The sequence below is a fragment of the Mustelus asterias genome, chromosome 5 (assembly GCF_964213995.1).
Source record: "Mustelus asterias chromosome 5, sMusAst1.hap1.1, whole genome shotgun sequence".
Classification (NCBI taxonomy): domain Eukaryota; kingdom Metazoa; phylum Chordata; class Chondrichthyes; order Carcharhiniformes; family Triakidae; genus Mustelus; species Mustelus asterias.
In genome coordinates this window covers 138556647-138575748 of record NC_135805.1, presented here as the reverse complement: position 1 = coordinate 138575748, position 19102 = coordinate 138556647, and the positions used below count along the sequence as shown (strand labels likewise).

The window sequence follows — 19102 nt, the reverse complement described above, 5'->3', positions numbered from 1 at the left end:
AGTCTCGCTCTGTGTAACAGAGTCTCGCTCTGTGTAACTGTGTCTCACTCTGTGTAACTGTGTCTCGCTCTGTGTAACAGTGTCTCACTCTGTGTAACAGTGTCTCACTCTGTGTAACAGAGTCTCGCTCTGTGTAACTGTGTCTCACTCTGTGTAACAGTGTCTCGCTCTGTGTAACTGTGTCTCACTCTGTGTAACTGTGTCTCGCTCTGTGTAACTGTGTCTCGCTCTGTGTAACTGTGTCTCACTCTGTGTAACAGTGTCTCGCTCTGTGTAACTGTGTCTCACTCTGTGTAACTGTGTCTCGCTCTGTGTAACTGTGTCTCGCTCTGTGTAACAGTGTCTCACTCTGTGTAACTGTGTCTCACTCTGTGTAACTGTGTCTCACTCTGTGTAACTGTGTCTCACTCTGTGTAACTGTGTCTCACTCTGTGTAACTGTGTCTCACTCTGTGTAACTGTGTCTCACTCTGTGTAACTGTGTCTCGCTCTGTGTAACAGTGTCTCGCTCTGTGTAACGGAGTCTCACTCTGTGTAACAGTGTCTCGCTCTGTGTAACGGAGTCTCACTCTGTGTAACTGTGTCTCACTCTGTGTAACAGTGTCTCGCTCTGTGTAACGGAGTCTCACTCTGTGTAACAGTGTCTCGCTCTGTGTAACAGTGTCTCACTCTGTGTAACTGTGTCTCACTCTGTGTAACAGTGTCTCGCTCTGTGTAACGGAGTCTCACTCTGTGTAACAGTGTCTCGCTCTGTGTAATGGAGTCTCGCTCTGTGTAACTGTGTCTCGCTCTGTGTAACAGTGTCTCGCTCTGTGTAACAGTGTCTCACTCTGTGTAACTGTGTCTCACTCTGTGTAACTGTGTCTCGCTCTGTGTAACGGAGTCTCGCTCTGTGTAACTGTGTCTCGCTCTGTGTAACAGTGTCTCGCTCTGTGTAACGGAGTCTCACTCTGTGTAACAGTGTCTCACTCTGTGTAACTGTGTCTCACTCTGTGTAACAGTGTCTCGCTCTGTGTAACGGAGTCTCGCTCTGTGTAACTGTGTCTCGCTCTGTGTAACTGTGTCTCGCTCTGTGTAACAGTGTCTCGCTCTGTGTAACTGTGTCTCGCTCTGTGTAACTGTGTCTCACTCTGTGTAACGGAGTCTCGCTCTGTGTAACGGAGTCTCGCTCTGTGTAACGGAGTCTCGCTCTGTGTAACTGTGTCTCGCTCTGTGTAACGGAGTCTCACTCTGTGTAACGGAGTCTCGCTCTGTGTAACTGTGTCTCACTTTGTGTAACGGTCTCTCGCTCTGTGTAACGGAGTCTCGCTCAGTGTAATGGAGTTTCATTCCGTGTAACTGTGTCTCGCTCTGTGTAACAGTGTCTCACTCTGTGTAACGGAGTCTTGCTCTGTGTAACGGAGTCTCGCTCTGTTGTAACAGTGTCTCGCTCTGTGTAATGGAGTCTTGCTCTGTGTAATGGAGTCTCGCTCTGTGTAACAGTGTCTCGCTCTGTGTAACAGTGTCTCGCTCTGTGTAACAGTGTCTCGCTCTGTGTAATGGAGTCTCGCTCTGTGTAACGCAGTCTCGCTCTGTGTAACAGTGTCTCACTCTGTGTAATGGAGTCTCGCTCTGTGTAACGGAGTCTCGCTCTGTGTAACGGAGTCTCGCTCTGTGTAACGGAGTCTCGCTCTGTGTAACAGTGTCTCGCTCTGTGTAATGGAGTCTCGCTCTGTTGTAACAGTGTCTCGCTCTGTGTAACGGAATCTCGCTCTGTGTAACAGTGTCTCGCTCTGTGTAACGGAATCTCGCTCTGTGGACAGTGTCTCGCTCTGTGTAACGGAGTCTCGCTCTGTGTAACGGAGTCTCGCTCTGTGTAACGGAGTCTCGCTCTGTGTAACGGAGTCTCACTCTGTGTAACGGAGTCTCGCTCTGTGTAACGGAGTCTCGCTCTGTGTAACGGAGTCTCGCTCTGTGTAACGGAGTCTCGCTCTGTGTAATGGAGTCTCGCTCTGTTGTAACAGAGTCTCACTCTGTGTAATGGCATCTCGCTGTGTGTAATGGAGTCTTGCTCTGTGTAACTGTGTCTCGCTGTGTGTAACAGGGTCTTGTTCTGTGTAACGGAGTTTCGCTTTGTGTAACGGAGTCTCGCTTTGTGTAATGGTCTCACACTCTTTGTAATGGAGTCTCGCTCTGTGTAATGGAGTCTCGCTCTGTGTAACAGTGTCTCGCTCTGTTGTAACGGAGTCTCGCTGTGTGTAACGGAGTCTCGCTCTGTGTAACGGAGTCTCGCTCTGTGTAACGGAGTCTCGCTCTGTGTAACGGAGTCTCGCTTTGTGTAACAGTGTCTCGCTCTGTGTAACGGAGTCTCGCTCTGTGTAACAGTGTCTCGCTCTGTGTAATGGAGTCTCGCTTTGTGTAACAGTGTCTCGCTCTGTGTAATGGAGTCTCGCTTTGTGTAACAGTGTCTCGCTCTGTGTAACGGAGTCTCGCTCTGTGTAATGGAGTCTCGCTCTGTGTAACAGTGTCTCGCTCTGTGTAACAGTGTCTCGCTCTGTGTAACGGAGTCTCGCTCTGTGTAACGGAGTCTCGCTCTGTGTAACGGAGTCTCGCTCTGTGTAACGGAGTCTCGCTCTGTGTAACGGAGTCTCGCTCTGTGTAACGGAGTCTCGCTGTGTGTAATGGTGTCTTACCTGTGTAACGGAGTCTCGCTGTGTGTAACGGAGTCTCGCTCTGTGTAACGGAGTCTCGCTCTGTGTAACAGTGTCTCGCTCTGTGTAACGGAGTCTCGCTCTGTGTAACGGAGTCTCGCTCTGTGTAATGGAGTCTCGCTCTGTGTAATGGAGTCTCGCTTTGTGTAACAGTGTCTCGCTCTGTGTAACGGAGTCTCGCTTTGTGTAACAGTGTCTCGCTCTGTGTAATGGAGTCTCGCTCTGTGTAACGGAGTCTCGCTCTGTGTAACAGTGTCTCGCTCTGTGTAATGGAGTCTCGCTCTGTGTAACAGTGTCTCGCTCTGTGTAACAGTGTCTCGCTCTGTGTAATGGAGTCTCGCTCTGTGTAACGGAGTCTCGCTCTGTGTAACAGTGTCTCGCTCTGTGTAACAGTGTCTCGCTCTGTGTAACAGTGTCTCGCTCTGTGTAACAGTGTCTCGCTCTGTGTAATGGAGTCTCGCTCTGTGTAACGGAGTCTCGCTGTGTGTAACGGAGTCTCGCTCTGTGTAACGGAGTCTCGCTCTGTGTAACAGTGTCTCGCTCTGTGTAACGGAGTCTCGCTGTGTGTAATGGTGTCTTACCTGTGTAACGGAGTCTCGCTCTGTGTAACGGAGTCTCGCTGTGTGTAACGGAGTCTCGCTCTGTGTAACGGAGTCTCGCTGTGTGTAACAGAGTCTCGCTCTGTGTAACGGAGTCTCGCTCTGTGTAACGGAGTCTCGCTCTGTGTAACGGAGTCTCGCTCTGTGTAACGGAGTCTCGCTCTGTGTAACGGAGTCTCGCTCTGTGTAACGGAGTCTCGCTGTGTGTAACGGAGTCTCGCTCTGTGTAATGGTGTCTTACCTGTGTAACTTCCCCATCCAAACAGAGGTGATGCGGACCAGAACAGTGCGGCAGCCCAGATCAGTGTCAGTGCTCGGATGATATTCTCTTGGCCAATATATTGTGCTGCAGAAACATCAGGGAAGGTATTAGATGGAGGCGCAGATTCTGAAGCTCAGATTGACACATCCTCTTTCTAACAATCCCATTGACAATGAATCCAGCCATAGACCACTGCCCAGTGCTACCCAGCTCAGGCAGCCTGAGATTCCCGGAGCCACACTCAAATGTTTATGTCTCAAATCTATTTCTGCGTTCCCTGGGTAATTCGACCTTCTTCCTGCTTCTCTCTCACGGACCTTCATCTCGAGGAGCTGGTTTATCCCTCAGTCTCGCAGCAGCTCCAACCACAGATCCAGTTCCACACTTCCCCATCCCCTTCCCCATCCCCTTCCCATATCCCTCCCCTTCAACACCTTCTTCCCTCCTCTTCCCCCTCACCATCCCCTCCCCCTCTAAACTCTCCCCTCCCTACCCCTCCCCCTCACACCCCCTCCATTCCCCTCTCCTCATCAACACCGCCGTGATTCCCATTCCCCTCCCCCCTCATTATCCAGCTCTCCACCCCCTCCTCTCCAGCATCCCCGCTCCGCCTGCTTCTGTCCCCTTTCCCATGACATCAATGCGGAGAAATGGTGATGTGGGGTGGGTGGAGGTGTGTGTGCGTATGTGTGGGTGTGTGTGTGTGTGTGAGTGTGTGTGTGTGTGTGTATGTGTGGGTGTGTGTGTATGGGTGTGTGAGTGTGTGTGAGTGTGTGTGTGTGGGTGTGTGTGTGTGGGTGCGTGTGTGTGTGGGTGTGTGAGTGTGTGTGTGTGTGGGTGTGTGTGAGTGTGTGTGTGAGTGTGTGTGTGTGTTGGTGCGTGTGTATGTGGGTGTGTGTGTGTGTGTGTGTGTGTGTGAGTGTGTGTGTGTGTGTGAGTGTGTGTGTGTGTGAGTGTGTGTGTGTGTGTGTTGGTGCGTGTGTATGTGGGTGTGTGTGTGTGTGTGTGTGTGTGAGTGTGTGTGTGTGTGTGTGTGTGTGTGTGTGAGTGTGTGTGTGTGTGTGGGTGCGTGTGTGTGTGTGAGTGTGTGTGGGTGCGTGTGTGTGTGTGTGTGGGTGCGTGTGTGTGTGTGGGTGCGTGTGTGTGTGTGTGTGTGGGTGCGTGTGTGTGTGGGTGTGTGTGAGTGTGTGTGGGTGTGTGTGTGTGTGTGTGTGGGTGCGTGTGGGTGTGTGTGTGTGTGTGTGAGTGTGTGTGGGTGCGTGTGTGTGTGTGTGAGTGTGTGTGTGTGAGTGTGTGTGTGTGTGAGTGTGTGTGTGTGTGTGTGTGGGTGCGTGTGTGAGTGTGTGTGTGTGTGTGGGTGCGTGTGTGAGTGTGTGTGTGTGTGTGGGTGTGTGAGTGTGTGTGTGCGTGTGTGTGGGTGCGTGTGTGTGTGTGTGAGTGTGTGTGTGTGAGTGTGTGTGTGTGTGAGTGTGTGTGTGTGAGTGTGTGTGTGGGTGTGTGAGTGTGTGTGTGTGTGTGGGTGTGTGTGTGTGTGAGTGTGTGTGTGTGAGTGTGTGTGTGTGAGTGTGTGTGTGTGTGTGGGTGTGTGAGTGTGTGTGTGCGTGTGTGTGTGTGGGTGCGTGTGTGTGTGTGTGTGGGTGCGTGTGTGTGTGGGTGCGTGTGTGTGTGTGTGGGTGTGTGAGTGTGTGTGTGTGTGTGGGTGTGTGTGAGTGTGTGTGTGTGAGTGTGTGTGTGTGTGTGTGGGTGCGTGTGCGTGTGCGTGTGTGTGTGTGGGTGCGTGTGTGTGTGTGTGTGGGTGCGTGTGTGTGTGTGTGTGTGGGTGCGTGTGTGTGTGTGTGTGAGTGTGTGTGTGAGTGTGTGTGTGAGTGTGTGTGTGAGTGTGTGTGTGTGTGTGTGTGTGTATGTGTGTGAGTGTGTGTGTGTGTGGGTGTGTGTGTGTGTGTGTGGGTGTGTGTGTGTGTGTGTGTGGCGAGCGGGTCTGTGTGTGGGTGTGTGTGTGTGTGTGTGTGTGGGTGTGTGTGTGTGTGTGTGTGTGGGTGTGTGTGTGTGTGTGTGTGTGGGGCGAGCGGGTCTGTGTGTGGGTGTGTGTGTGTGTGTGTGTGTGTGTGTGTGTGTGTGTGTGTGGGGCGAGCGGGTCTGTGTGTGGGTGGGTGTATTTGGGGTGAGCGGGTGTGTGTGTGTGTGTGGGTGTGTGTGTGTGGGTGTGTGGGGCGAGCGGGTCTGTGTGTGGGTGGGTGTATTTGGGGTGAGCGGGTGTGTGTGTGTGTGTGTGTGGGTGTGTGTGTGTGTGTGTGCGTGGCGAGCGGGTCTGTGTGTGGGTGGAGGGTGTGCGAGTGGGTGGTGGGTGTGTGGGTGGGAGTGGGTGTTTGGTGAAGAAGACACTGTGTAAGAGAGGACAGGACCCCTCCCACACTTTGTTCAGCCCCCGTGTGTGAGGGTGTGTGTCGTGTCCATCAGCCTCTAAGGGCCGTTCTGGTTTGTAACCTGCACAGTGCACTCGGGGATTTATTTGTGAGCGTTTAGCGAGAGTGCAGCCTCCTTACAAAGTCAGGAGCTGTAACCAAACACAACCAGGAAGATGCAGTGAGGAATCACAGAGCTACTCTGTACAGAACATTCGAGGAAATCCATGGGAATAAATTCACCTTTCCTTTTCACGGACAAGTTCCTGCGGGAAGTGTGAGTCGGAGCGACTGCTGCACTTTCCTCTCGGTGGATTTCCACCGGGAATCCAGGATGGAGGAATGTTGATTTAATTTTGACGGAAGTAGGTTTACCTGTGTATGGGTGGCAGCCTTTAATATACCGAATGATGCTGATCACTGTCAGGGTATAGATGCTGGCCAGGCCAAAGAGCAGAGTGAAGAAACCATCAATCTGAAACAAACAAGACTCACAATCAATCAGATCTCAATGTCACTGAAGCAGTAAATTCCCAGGTTAATGCTGTGGGGACACGGGTTCAGATCCCACCATGGCACGTGGATGGAATTTAAATTCAATTAATAAATCTGGAATTAACAGTTAGGATGGGGTTTTCCAGCCGGACTCGCCCCAAAACCGGAAACTCCCTCCCGAGGCCAATGGGTCTTTGTGTGGTTCACACCCCGCCCGCTATGATTCCCATGGCAGGCGGATCGGGAAAACTCCCCCCTTAGTCTCAGTACCGTCAACCATAAAACCATTGTCGATTGTCATAAAAACCCATCTTTCTTTGAAAGATCATTGATGGGAAGTGGGCATCGCTAGGTCACTTTATTGCCCATCCCTAATTGCTTTTCAGAGGGTGGTGGTGAGCTGCCTTCTTGAACTGTTGCCATCCATGCGGTGTAGGTACACCCACCGTGCAGTTAGGGAGGGAGCCCCAGGATTTTGACCCAACAGCGAAGGAACGGTGATTTCAAGTCAGGATGGTGAGTGACTTGGAGCTGCACCCATCCAGGCAAGTGGGGAGTATTCCATCACACTCCTGACTTGTGCCTTGTAGATGGTGGATGGGCTTTGGGGAGTCAGGAGGTGAGTTACTCACTGCAGTATTCCTAGCCTCTGATCTGCTCCGGTAGCCACAGTATTTATATGGTTGGTCCAGTTCAGTTTCTGGTCAATGGTAATCCCAGGACGTTGCTAGTGGGGGATTCAGTGATGGTCATGCCATTGAATGTCAAGGGGAGATGGTTCGATTCTCTCTTGTTGCAGATGCTCATTGCCTGGCACTTTTGTGACATGAATGTTACTTGCCACTTGTCAGCCCAAAGCCTGGATACATTGTCTGGGTCTTGCTGCATTTTGACATGGACTGCTTCAGTATCTGAGGAGTCATAGAATCATAGAATCCCACAGTACAGAAGGAGGCCATTCGGCCCATCGAATCTGCACCGACCACAATCCCACCCAGGCCCTATTCCCATAGCCCCTCATACTTACCCTGCTAATCCCCCTGATACTAGGGTTAATTTAGCATGACCAATCAACCTAACCCGCACATCTTTGGACACAAACGATACTGAACATTGTGCAGTCATCAGCGGACATCCCCACATCTGTCCTTATGACGGAGGGAAGTTCATTGATGAAGCAGCTGAAGATGCTGGGGCGGTAATTAGCCGAATTGGATTTGTCCTGTTTCTTGTGGCATACAGAGGCCACGGACACCTCACTGCCTGCACAATCGGTGGCACATTGGGTTAGCACTGCTGCCTCACAGCGCCAGGGACCTGAGTTCGATTCCCGGCTTGGGTCACTGTCTGTGTGGAGTCTGCACGTTCTCCCCGTGTCTGCGTGGGTTTCCTCTGGGTGCTCTGGTTTCCTCCCACTGTCTGAAAGACATACTGGTTAGGTGCATTGACCCAAACAGGCGCCGGAGTGTGCCAACTAGGGGATTTTCACAGTAATTTCATTGCAGTGTTAATGTAAGCCGACTTGTGACTAATAAATAAAATTTAAAACTTTAAAAGAACAGCCAGCGCTGGAAGACACAGCAGGTGGGAGGGGTGGGGAGGGGACTTCCGGGGGCCAGAACGAGGACAGCAGTGTCCAGAGAAATTCACACTGTGCAGAACGCAACACAGAAAACAGGCTCTCAAAATTCCAGAACATCGCCCCCAACTCATTCTCTGAAACGCCCAGAATCTCAGCCAGCATCTGCCCCATTCCCCTTTAATCCTGCCTTGAATCCAGGAAGTTAAAATATCAGTTAGTCCCCCTGCCCGTGTTACACCTGAGCTAAGCTTGGAATCGCACAAGGGGCACAGGATATAGAGTCATAGAGGTTTACAGCATGGAAACAGGCCCTTCGGCCCAACTTGTCCATGCCGCCCAGTTTTTTTAACCACTAAGCTTTCCCAATTGCCCACGTTTGGCCCATATCCCTCTATACCCATCGTACCCATGTAACTGTCTAAACGCTTTTTAAAAGACAAAATTGTACCCGTCTCTACTACTACCTCTGGCAGCTTGTTCCAGACACTCACCACCCTCTGTGTGAAAAAATTGCCTCTCTGGACTCTTTTGTATCTCTCCCCTCTCACCTTAAACCAATGCCCTCTAGTTTTAGACTCCCCTACCTTTGGGAAAAGATATTGACTATCTAGCTGATCTGTGCCCCTCATTATTTTATAGACCTCCATAAGATCATCCCTCAGCCTCCTGCGCTCCAGAGAAAAAAGTCCCAGTCTATCCAGCCTCTGCTTATAACTCAAACTATCAAGTCCCATGTAAAATCTTGGCCAATTGGGGGTTTAATTCCCTCGCCTGGCAGCAGAACTGTGGGTGGGCACACCGCCAGTCCACGCCTGTGCCAGCTGACTGGAATACCACGCGAGTGCACGATGATGTTGGGATAGGTGCCTGATGTCACCGCGCGCTATTTAACGTGCTTCGGAGACGGGGCACGCACCCACCCAGCGGACATGAAGCTTTCGCCGTGATCCTCAGGCTCAGTGCTGAGAGTTCTTCTCACTGAGTCACCATGCACCGCACCAGCTGAGGAAGATCATTACAATCGCGCTGCCTGTCGGGACCCCTTACCTGACAGGTCCAGATCGATGTGATCAGAAAACCATCATCTCGAAATACGTTGAAAATCTCGATAATTCCACGGGAGTATCCAAACAGAGAAATACTGGCATCGGACACGGCCAGGTTAAAGGTTAAATAATCGGTCACTTGTAGCGCTGTCCTCTGCCTAAACAGCACAAATATCACCACGCTGTTTCCAAACCAGGAGAACCAGCCTGGAGAGAGAAACCGAGAGACAGGAGATAGATTACCAATTCTAGGTCTCGCCCCCAATCTGCTTCCTGCCCTTTACTTTCAAAGAGATAAGACCCAAAAGAGGAGAATGTGGCAGGCATGGTGGCACAGTGGTTGGCACTGCTACCTCAAAGCGCCAGGGACCCGGGTTCGATTCCCGGCTTGGGTCACTGTCTGTGCGGAGTCTGCACATTCTCCCCATGTCTGTGAGGGTTTCCTCCGGGTGCTCCGGTTTCCTCCCACAGTCCGAAAGACATGCTGGTTAGGTGCATTGGCCATGATAAATTCTCCCTCAGTGTACCCGAACAGGCGCCGGAGTGTGGCAACTAAGGGATTTTCACAGTAACTTCATTGCAGTGTTAATGTAAGCCGACTTGTGACACTAATAAATATACTTTAAGACGTTAAAAGAATGTGTTTGACTGCAACTCAGTCTGGAACATCCCCCCAATCTCCAACACTGCCCCCTCCACATAAAAAAAACTTCAGCATTGGCTCAATAGAATAAACTGCGGCCCCTTCCCCTAGCAAAGGCTGAGGGGGGATCTGGTCAAGATATTTAAAATTGTGAAGGAGCCCACTGGGTAGTTGTAGAGATGGTCCCAACTCGGCAGTGAATCCAAAGCTAAGGGGCCATAGCTTTAAGATGGCCACAAGTAAATCCAATAAGGAATTGAGGAGGAACATTTTATCCAGAGAGTGGTTACAATGTGGAACTCACTGCCACATGAGGAGGGATTGAGGTGATTGCACGCATGCATTTCAGCAGGAGGTGGATATAGACATGAGGGAGAAAGGAGACGTTAATGGGGTGAGGGGTGAGAGCAGCCAGCATAATCAAGGACCCCACGCACCTCGGACATTCTCTCTTCCACCTTCTTCCGTCGGGAAAAAGATACAAAAGTCTGAGATCAAGTACCAACCGACTCAAGAACTAGCTTCTTCTCTGCTGCCATCAGACTTTTGAATGGACCTACCTTATATTAAGTTGATCTTTACACCCGAGCTATGTCTGTAACATTACATTCTGCACACTCTCCTTTCCTTCTCCCCTATGTGCTCTATGAATGGTATGCTTTGTCTGTATAGCGTGCAAGAAACAATACTTTTCACTGTATACTAAGACACGTGACAACAATAAAATCAAATCAAATGAAAACATCAGCTTGGGCTAGACTGACTATGTCTGTGCTGTGCATTCGATGTAATGTGTATAATTCCATATAAAATCTTACATAATGCGTACAATTGTACGTATCGTTTATGATTCAGAGGCACGGTGGCACAGTGGTTAGCACTGCTGCCTTACGGTGCCCAGGAACCGGATCTGATTCCCGGCTTGGGTCACTGTCTGTGCGGAGTCTGCACGTTCTCCCCGTGTCTGCGTGGGTTTCCTCCGGGTGCTCCGGTTTCCTCCCACACTCCGAAAGACGTGCTGGTTAGATGCATTGGCCGTGCTAAATTCTCCCTCAGTGTACCCGGACAGGCGTAATGTAGAGTGTGAAGCATTGCTACATACCAAGACTCAGCAGGTAGATGCCAATGACAGTCTCCCCGTGCTCTGAAACAGGGGTCTCCTTTGGCTGGAAGGTGCTGTTCTGATTTCTCCACGGACTGCTGGCGAGGTTGTGGAATGCCATTCTTGTCAGAGCAGCAGTCACTCCTGGACCTACGTCTGACCATCGGCCACAGTGCAGAGCAGATCCACTGAAATCCACTCAATGGAGCAGGGCAGACAGGGAGCGGGAACCTCCGGGAAGCGGGGGAGATGCTTTTCCGGGAACCTATCTCTTGGTGCGATCTTACTCCTTAATCCAGTTTAAGAGCAGATTTAGAGCTAGCGTCAGCCCAGTTAATCTGCTAGGGCAGGGCGAGGATAATTGGGCAATGGGGAGGTTATCTTTAACTAATGCCAAGGATTATGGCATCACCTCGTAGTAAAGCTGGAGTCTGCACGGAATGATCCGGGCGGGAGTGGTCTTCTGGCTCACTCTCAATCGGAGAGGAACTTCCCAGATTTTTAACCTCTCAGTTTGACAGTTTTTTTTCTCTGTTTCCTCACGTCTCTGCGGAGATGACATTATTTTTGGTGGGGAGTATATAATCGCGATGCACAAAGGTATTGCATCTTGTGTGGGACTATCTGGCTGGGCCAGAGAATCTTTATCAGTTTATCAGTTTGAAATTTATTTGTTAGTGTCAAAAGTAGGTTTACATTAACACTGCAATGAAGTCACTGTGAAAATCCCCTTGTCGCCACACTCCGGCGCCTGTTCGGGTACACTGAGGGAGAATTTAGCACAGCCAATGCATCTAACCGGCATGTCTTTCGGACTGTGGGAGGAAACCGGAGCACCCAGAGGAAATCTACGTAGACACGAGGCAACCTCTTTCATAGGGAGTCATCCTGGGTCACACTGAATGCTTCAGCAGTGTGCATAGCCTCAGGACATCCCAAAGCACATTACAGCCAATCAGGACATCCCAAAGCACATTACAGCCAATCAGGACATCCCTGAGCACACTTGCAGCCAATCAGGACATCTCTGAGCGTATTTACAGCCAATCAGGATATTCCTGAGCATATTTACAGCCAATCAGGATATTCCTGAGCACACTTACCACCAATGAGAAACTTACTGAGGTGAAATTGCTGATGTAATTGTTTGAAACCTGGCAACAATTTGCCCACAGTAAGGCCCCACAGTCAGTAATTAACAAGCTGTTACCTTTGCAAGTGCGTTCGGTTATGGGGTAAGTGTTAGCCCTGGACACTGGGGAGAGCTTCCCTACTCTTCATTGAATAAAGGCATGAGAGCAGACGGCACCCAATGCCTCATTGAAAAGTTAACCTGGTATAAATCTGTCTTGGGCAGTAACACAGAGAATGGACAATGGGGAATCACCTTTTACACTCCACTCATTTCCTCGATGGAATCATAGAATCCCTACAGTGCAGAAGGAGGCCATTCGGCCCATCGAGTCTGTACCAACCACAATCCCATTCAGGCCCTAACCCCGTGCATTTACCCTAGCTAATCCCCCTGACACCAAAGGGCAATTTAGCACGGCCAATCCACCCAACCCGCACATCTTTGGCCTGTAGGAGGAAACCGGAGCACCCAGAGGAAACCCACGCAGACATGGGGAGAATGTGCAAACTCCTCGCAGTGACCCAAGCCAGGAATTGAACGCGGGTCCCTGGTGCTGTGAGGCAGCTTTGCTAACCACTGTGCCACCGTGCCGCCCCTTCATTAGCTTTAATTGGGTGCAGAGGAGATTCACCAGGATGCTGCCTCGGATGGAACATTTAAGTTATGAAGCAAGGTTGCGTAGGCTTGGGTTGTTTTCTCTGGGTTAAAGTCCAACAGGTTTATTTGGTAGCAAAAGCCACAAGTTTTCGGAGCCTTAAGCTCCTTCTTCAGGTGAGTGGGAATTCTGTTCACAAACAGGGCATATAAAGACACAAACTCAATTTACAGAATAATGGTTGGAATGCGAATACTTGCAGCTAATCAAGTCTTAAAGGTACAAACAATGTGAGTGGAGAGAGCATTAAGACAGGTTAAAGAGATGTGTATTGTCTCCAGACAGGACAGCCAGTGAGACTCTGCAAGTCCAGGCAAGCTGTGGGGATTACAGATAGTGTGACATGAACCCAATATCCCGGTTGAGGCCGTCCTCATGTGTGCGGAACTTGGCTATCAGTTTCTGCTCAGCGACTCTGCGCTGTCGTGTGTCGTGAAGGCCGCCTTGGAGAACGCTTACCCGAATATCAGAGGCCGAATGCCCGTGACCGCTGAAGTGTTCCCCAACTGGAAGAGAACAGTCTTGCCTGGTGATTGTCGAGCGGTGTTCATTCATCCGTTGTTGCAGCGTCTGCATGGTCTCCCCAATGTACCATGCCTTGGTACATCCTTTCCTGCAGCATATCAGGTAGACAACATTGGCCGAGTTGCAAGAGTATGTACCGTGTACCTGGTGGATGGTGTTCTCACGTGAGATGATGGCATCTGTGTCGATGATCCGGCACGTCTTGCAGAGGTTGCTGTGGCAGGGTTGTGTGGTGTCGTGGTCACTGTTCTCCTGAAGGCTGGTAGTTTGCTGCGGACAATGGTCTGTTTGAGGTTGTGCGGTTGTTTGAAGGCAAGAAGTGGGGGTGTGGGGATGGCCTTGGCGAGATGTTCATCTTCATCAATGACATGTTGAAGGCTCCGGAGGAGATGCCGTAGCTTCTCCGCTCCGGGGAAGTACTGGACGACAAAGGGTACTCTGTCCACCGTGTCCCGTGTTTGTCTTCTGAGGAGGTCGGTGCGGTTTTTCGCTGTGGCGCATCGGAACTGTCGATCGACGAGTTGAGTTGTGAACTCACCTGAAGAAGGAGCTTAAAGCTCCGAAAGCTTGTGGCTTTTGCTACCAAATAAACCTGTTGGACTTTAACCTGGTGTTGTTAAACTTCTTACTGTGTTTACCCCAGTCCAACGCCGGCATCTCCACATCTTATTTTCTTTGGAGCAGAGAAGACTGAAGGGCAACCTGATCGAGGTGTTCAAGATTATGAGGGACGTGGACAGAGTGGATAAGGAGCAGCTGTTCCCTTAGTTGAAGGGTTAGTTACGAGGGGACATAGGTTCAAGGGGAGGGGTAGGGGGTTTCGGGGGGATGCAAGGAAAAATCGTTTTACCCAGACAGTGACAGTCTGGAATGCGCTGCCTGGGAGGGTGGTAGAGGTGGGTTGCCTCACATCCTTTAAAAAGTAACTGGATGAGCACTTGGCGCATCATAACATTCAGGGCTCTGGGCCAAGTGCTGATAAATGGGATTCATAGAATCCATAGAATCCCTACAGTGCAGAAGGCGGTCATTCAGCTGATCAAACCTGCCCCAACAACAATCCCACCCAGGCCCTATCCCCGTAACCCCACACCTTTACCCTGCTAATCCCCCTAATCTACACATCTTGGGACACTAAGGAGCAATTATACAGTCATAGAGTCATAGAGGTTTACAGCATGGAAACAGGCCCTTCGGCCCAACTTGTCCATGCCACCCTTTTTTTTTAAACCCCTAAGCTAATCCCAATTGCCCGCATTTGGCCCATATCCCTCTATACCCATCTTACCCATGTAACTATCTAAATGGTTTTTAAAAGACAAAATTGTACCCGCCTCTACTACTACCTCTGGCAGCTTGTTCCAGACACTCACCACCCTCTGAGTGAAAAAGTTACCCCTCTGAACCCTTTTGTATCTCTCCCCTCTCATCTTAAACCTATGCCCTTTAGTTTTAGACTTCCCTATCTTTGGGAAAAGATATTGATTATCTAGCTGATCTATGCCCCTCATTATTTTATAGACATCTATAAGATCACCCCTCAGCCTCCTACGCTCCAGAGAAAAAAGTCCCAGTCTATCCAACCTCTCCTTATAACTCAAACCAAAAAATCCCGGTAGCATCCTAGTAAATCTTTTCTGCACTCTTTCTAGTTTAATAATATCCTTTCTATAATAGGGTGACCAGAACTGTACACAGTATTCCAAGTGTGGCCTTACCAATGTCTTGTACAACTTTAAAAAGATGTCCCAACTCCTGTACTCAATGTTCTGACCAATGAAACCAAGCATGCTGAATGCCTTCTTCACCACTCTGTCCACCTGTGATTCCACTTTCAAGGAGCTATGAATCTGTACCCCTAGATCTCTTTGTTCTGTAACTCTCCCCAATGTCCTACCATTAACTGAGTAAGTCTTGCCTTAGTTCAATCTACCAAACTGCATCACCTTGCACTTATCTAAATTAAACTCCATCTGCCATTCGTCAGCCCACTGGCCCAATTGATCAAGATCCCATTGCAATCCGAGATAACCTTCTTCACTGTCCACTATGCCACCAATCCTGGTGTCATCTGCAAACTTACTAACCATGCCTCCTAAATTCTCATCCAAATCATTAATATAATTGATAAATAACAGTGGACCCAGCAGTGATCCCTGAGGCACACCGCTGGTCACAGGCCTCCAGTTTGAAAAACAACCCTCTACAACCACCCTCTGGCTTCTATCATCAACCCAATTTTATATCCATCTGGCTACCTCACCCTGGATCCCGTGAGATTTAACCTTATGCAACAACCTACCATGCGGTACCTTGTCAAAGGCCTTGCTAAAGTCCATGTAAACAACATCAACTGCACTGCCCTCATCTACCTCATTTAGCATGGCCAATCTACCTAACCACAGATCTTTGAATTGTGGGAGGAAACCCACGCAGATACGGGGAGAACGTGCAAACTCCACACAGACAGCGACCCAAGCCGGGAATCTAACCCGGGTCCCTGGCGCTGTGAGACAGCAGTGCTAACCCACTGTGCCCCGTGCCACTCCAAAACTCCCATTAGTTGGGAATTCAAGTGTTTCTAATGTGTTGGTGCCTCTTCTGTACTCTGTGAGTCTATGAAACAAGGGTCTGCAGATTAACTCGCGTCCGCTTTATTCTGGTGTCCAAACTGAACTTATATCCCAGTGGCCATGACAGTCTTGACACTCCTGATAATCAGACTGAATTAACTGTTTAGATTAGAGCCTATGGAACTGGCCTCAAATCCATGACCTTCACATGAGGGCGATTCACAAAATTAGACAGCCTCTGACTAATACCAACACGTGCAGTTTACCGCAACAAACAAGTAAATGAACCAAATGTTACTTTTTTCTCCTCATTAGCACTTTAACCTTCAGTAAATTAATTATACAGATTTAACAGGGCAAAGTCCGTGCATTTTAAACCGCAGTTGCTATGGAAATGCCTTCAGTCCACAGTTTTACACACAAGTTAAGCACTAAGGGGGGAGGAAGTGTTTGTGTCGAGCTTTACGCAGGCTATGTTAGCTCCCACTAGCTGCATGGCCCATGAGAGTGATCGGAGGAAATACATGCAGCAGCTCACAACACTGCCCATCCCGGGGGAATCTACCTCAGTCTGTAGGAAGTGGTGATACATCAACAAATTTCCCTTCCTTAAATGTTCCTCATGACGCTATTTCCTTTTTGAACAGAGGAAACTTCCACTAGAATTAACAACACTCCCATTTGTAATCCTGGCCTCTTGGTCACATTTTTTTATTATTCGCTCATGGGACATGGGCATGGCTGGGTGGTCAGCATTTATTGCCCATCCCTAGTTGCCCTTGTTCAGAGGGCAGTTAAGAGTTAACCACATTGCTGTGGCTCTGGAATCACATGTAGGCCAGACCGGGTAAGGACGGCAGATTTCCTTCCCTAAAGGACATTAGTGAACCAAATGGGTTTTTCTGACAGTTGACAATGGTTTCATGGTCATCAATAGATTCTTAATTCCAGATTTTTTTTTATTGAATTCAAATTCCACCACCTGCCATGGCAGGATTCGAACCCGGGTCCCCAGAACATTAGCTGATTTTCTGGATTAATAGTCCAGCGATAATGGCCTTCCCACATAGCTTTTTGTGGCTCGGTTTGTTTCATAAGTTTAAGTTTGTTTATTAGTGTCACAAGTAGGCTTACATTAACACCGCAATGAAGTTACCGTGAAAATCCCCTAGTCGCCACACTCCGGCGCCTGTTCGGGTACACTGAGAATTTAGCATGGCCAATGCACCCTAACCAGCACGTCTTTCAGACTGTGGGAAGAAACTGGAGCACCCGGAGGAAACCCACGCAGACATGGGGAGAACGTGCAGACTCCACACACACAGTGACCCAAGCCGGGAATTGAACCCGGATCCCTGGTGCTGTGAGGCAGCAGTGCTAACCACTGTGCCACTCAGCAGGCGGAAAGGGAGAGGACAAAAAAATAAATAAAACATTTCAGGGGGCTGAGAGTCGGTGGTGAACCCCTCATCCGCCTCCCCCGCCCTCCCCTCCCCTCCCAGCCCTGCAGATTACTGGTGCTGCTTTCCCTGCCCACAGTCCTCTCTTTAGACCAGGAAGCAAGATTTTGATTTGATTTGATTTATTATTGTCACATGTATTGGGATACAGTGAAAAGTATTGTTTCTTGTGCACGATACAGACAAAGCATACCGTTCATAGAGAAGGAAAGGAGAGAGTGCAGGATGTACTGTTACAGTCATAGCTAGGATGTAGAGAAAGATCAACTTAATGCAAGGTAAGTCCATTCAAAAGTCTGATGGCAGCAGGGAAGAAGCTGTTCTTGAGTCGGTTGGTACGTGATCTCAGACTTTTGTATCTTTTTCCCGACGGAAGAAGGTGGAAGAGAGAAGGTCCAGAATGCATGGGGTCTTTGATTATGCTGGCTGCTTTTCCGAGGCAGCGGGAAGTGTAGACAGAATCAATGGATGGGAAGCTGGTTTGCGTGATGGACTGGGCTACATTCACAATCTTTTGTAATTTCTTGCGGTCTTGGGCAGAGCAGGAGCCCCATACCAAGCTGTGATACAACCAGAGAGAATGCTCTCTATGGTGCATCTGTAAAAGTTGGTGAGAGTCGTAGCTGACATGCCAAATTTCCTTATTCTTCTAAGAAAGTAGAGGCGTTGGTGGGCTTTTTTAACTATAGCGTCAGCATGGGGGGGACCAGGACAAGTTGTTGGTGATCTGGACACCTAGAAACCTGAAGCTCGATCCTTTCGATAGAATTCAATTGTCAAATTTTCCAAACAATTTAACAGTTAAAAATCTTCTTACAGCCTCAGTAATTTGGGAAGTTCTGTTTATTAAAAGTGAGACAGAGACAGATGGAATCCATAATTAGTGACTCTGTTTTTAGTGAATATGCAGTCCAGCACCAGGGGTGGGGAGTGGATTGAGTCTTATTCTGAGCTCTAATGGTCCCTGGCATTAAGCAAATGGCACCACAAAGTATACACCCTCTGCCAACAGCCAACTCTGCACTGATACCCAGTCATCATCCTGTGGTGATGTGGCCACATGCCACACATGACTATATTCAGACTCAACCTCCACAGTCTAGGGTCGGTTCAGCTATAAAAAGCAAGCATCGGCTGAAGTGATGAGGCTGGTCTTTAGCATAGTGCTTTTTACCCCTGCCTCTCAATGAGAAGGTGCTGGTCTCAATCTGTACTCTAGGCAACCCCAGCAAGCAGAGACTAGAGCTCAGGATCCAGGTCAGAAAGTGCTGGATCCGATCCCTGTTTCTGGTAAAAGCAGATTGAAGCCTGACAGGATACATATGTCCGCTGGGTGCGGGAGCCCATATAACTCATGATTTGCCTTTAACAAACCCATGCTGGTTTTCCTTGATTGAGGAAGAGTAAGGGAGACTATAAAAGACTTCAGGAAGACCTAAAAGGGTTAGTCGAATGGGAAGACAAGTGGTTAGCACTGCTGCCTCACAGCGTCAGGGACCCGGGTTCAATTCCCGGCTCGGGTCACTGTCTGTGTGGAGTTTGCACATTCGCCCCGTGTCTGTGTGGGTTTCCTCCCACAGTCCGAAAGACGTGCATTGGACATGCTAAATTCTCCCTCAGTGTACCGAACAGGCGCCGGAGTGTGGCGACTAGGGGATTTTCACAGTAACTTCATTGCAGTGTTAATGTAAGCCTAATTGTGACTAATAAATAAACTTTAAAACTTTAAGAAACTTTAAACTTTAAGACAAGTGCCAGATAGAATTCAATTATCATCACTCGTCAGAAGTGGGGGTGTTTGCTGATTATTTGCACTGTTTGGTGTTCCATTCACAATTCCTTAGATAATAAAACAGTCTGTGTCCACACACAGCAACACCTGGGCAATATTTAGTCTTGGGCTGGTAAGTAGCAAGTTACACTAATACCAGGCA

The 19102-nt window shown here is 49.3% G+C and overlaps 1 protein-coding gene across 1 annotated transcript in view; it reads right to left on the bottom strand.

The window, feature by feature from the left end:
- The window catches only part of opn6a (opsin 6, group member a), a 71077-nt gene extending 60136 nt beyond the window's left edge, over positions 1 to 10941 (bottom strand). Inside the window, exons 1-4 of the mRNA XM_078213771.1 lie at positions 10821 to 10941; positions 9077 to 9282; positions 6328 to 6427; positions 3530 to 3634 (exon numbers count right to left, since the gene is read on the bottom strand). Of these exons, the coding sequence (XP_078069897.1) occupies positions 3530 to 3634; positions 6328 to 6427; positions 9077 to 9282; positions 10821 to 10941 (532 nt within the window). The remainder of the gene's footprint in view (positions 1 to 3529; positions 3635 to 6327; positions 6428 to 9076; positions 9283 to 10820) is intronic.
- Between the last annotated feature and the right edge of the window lie 8161 nt (positions 10942 to 19102).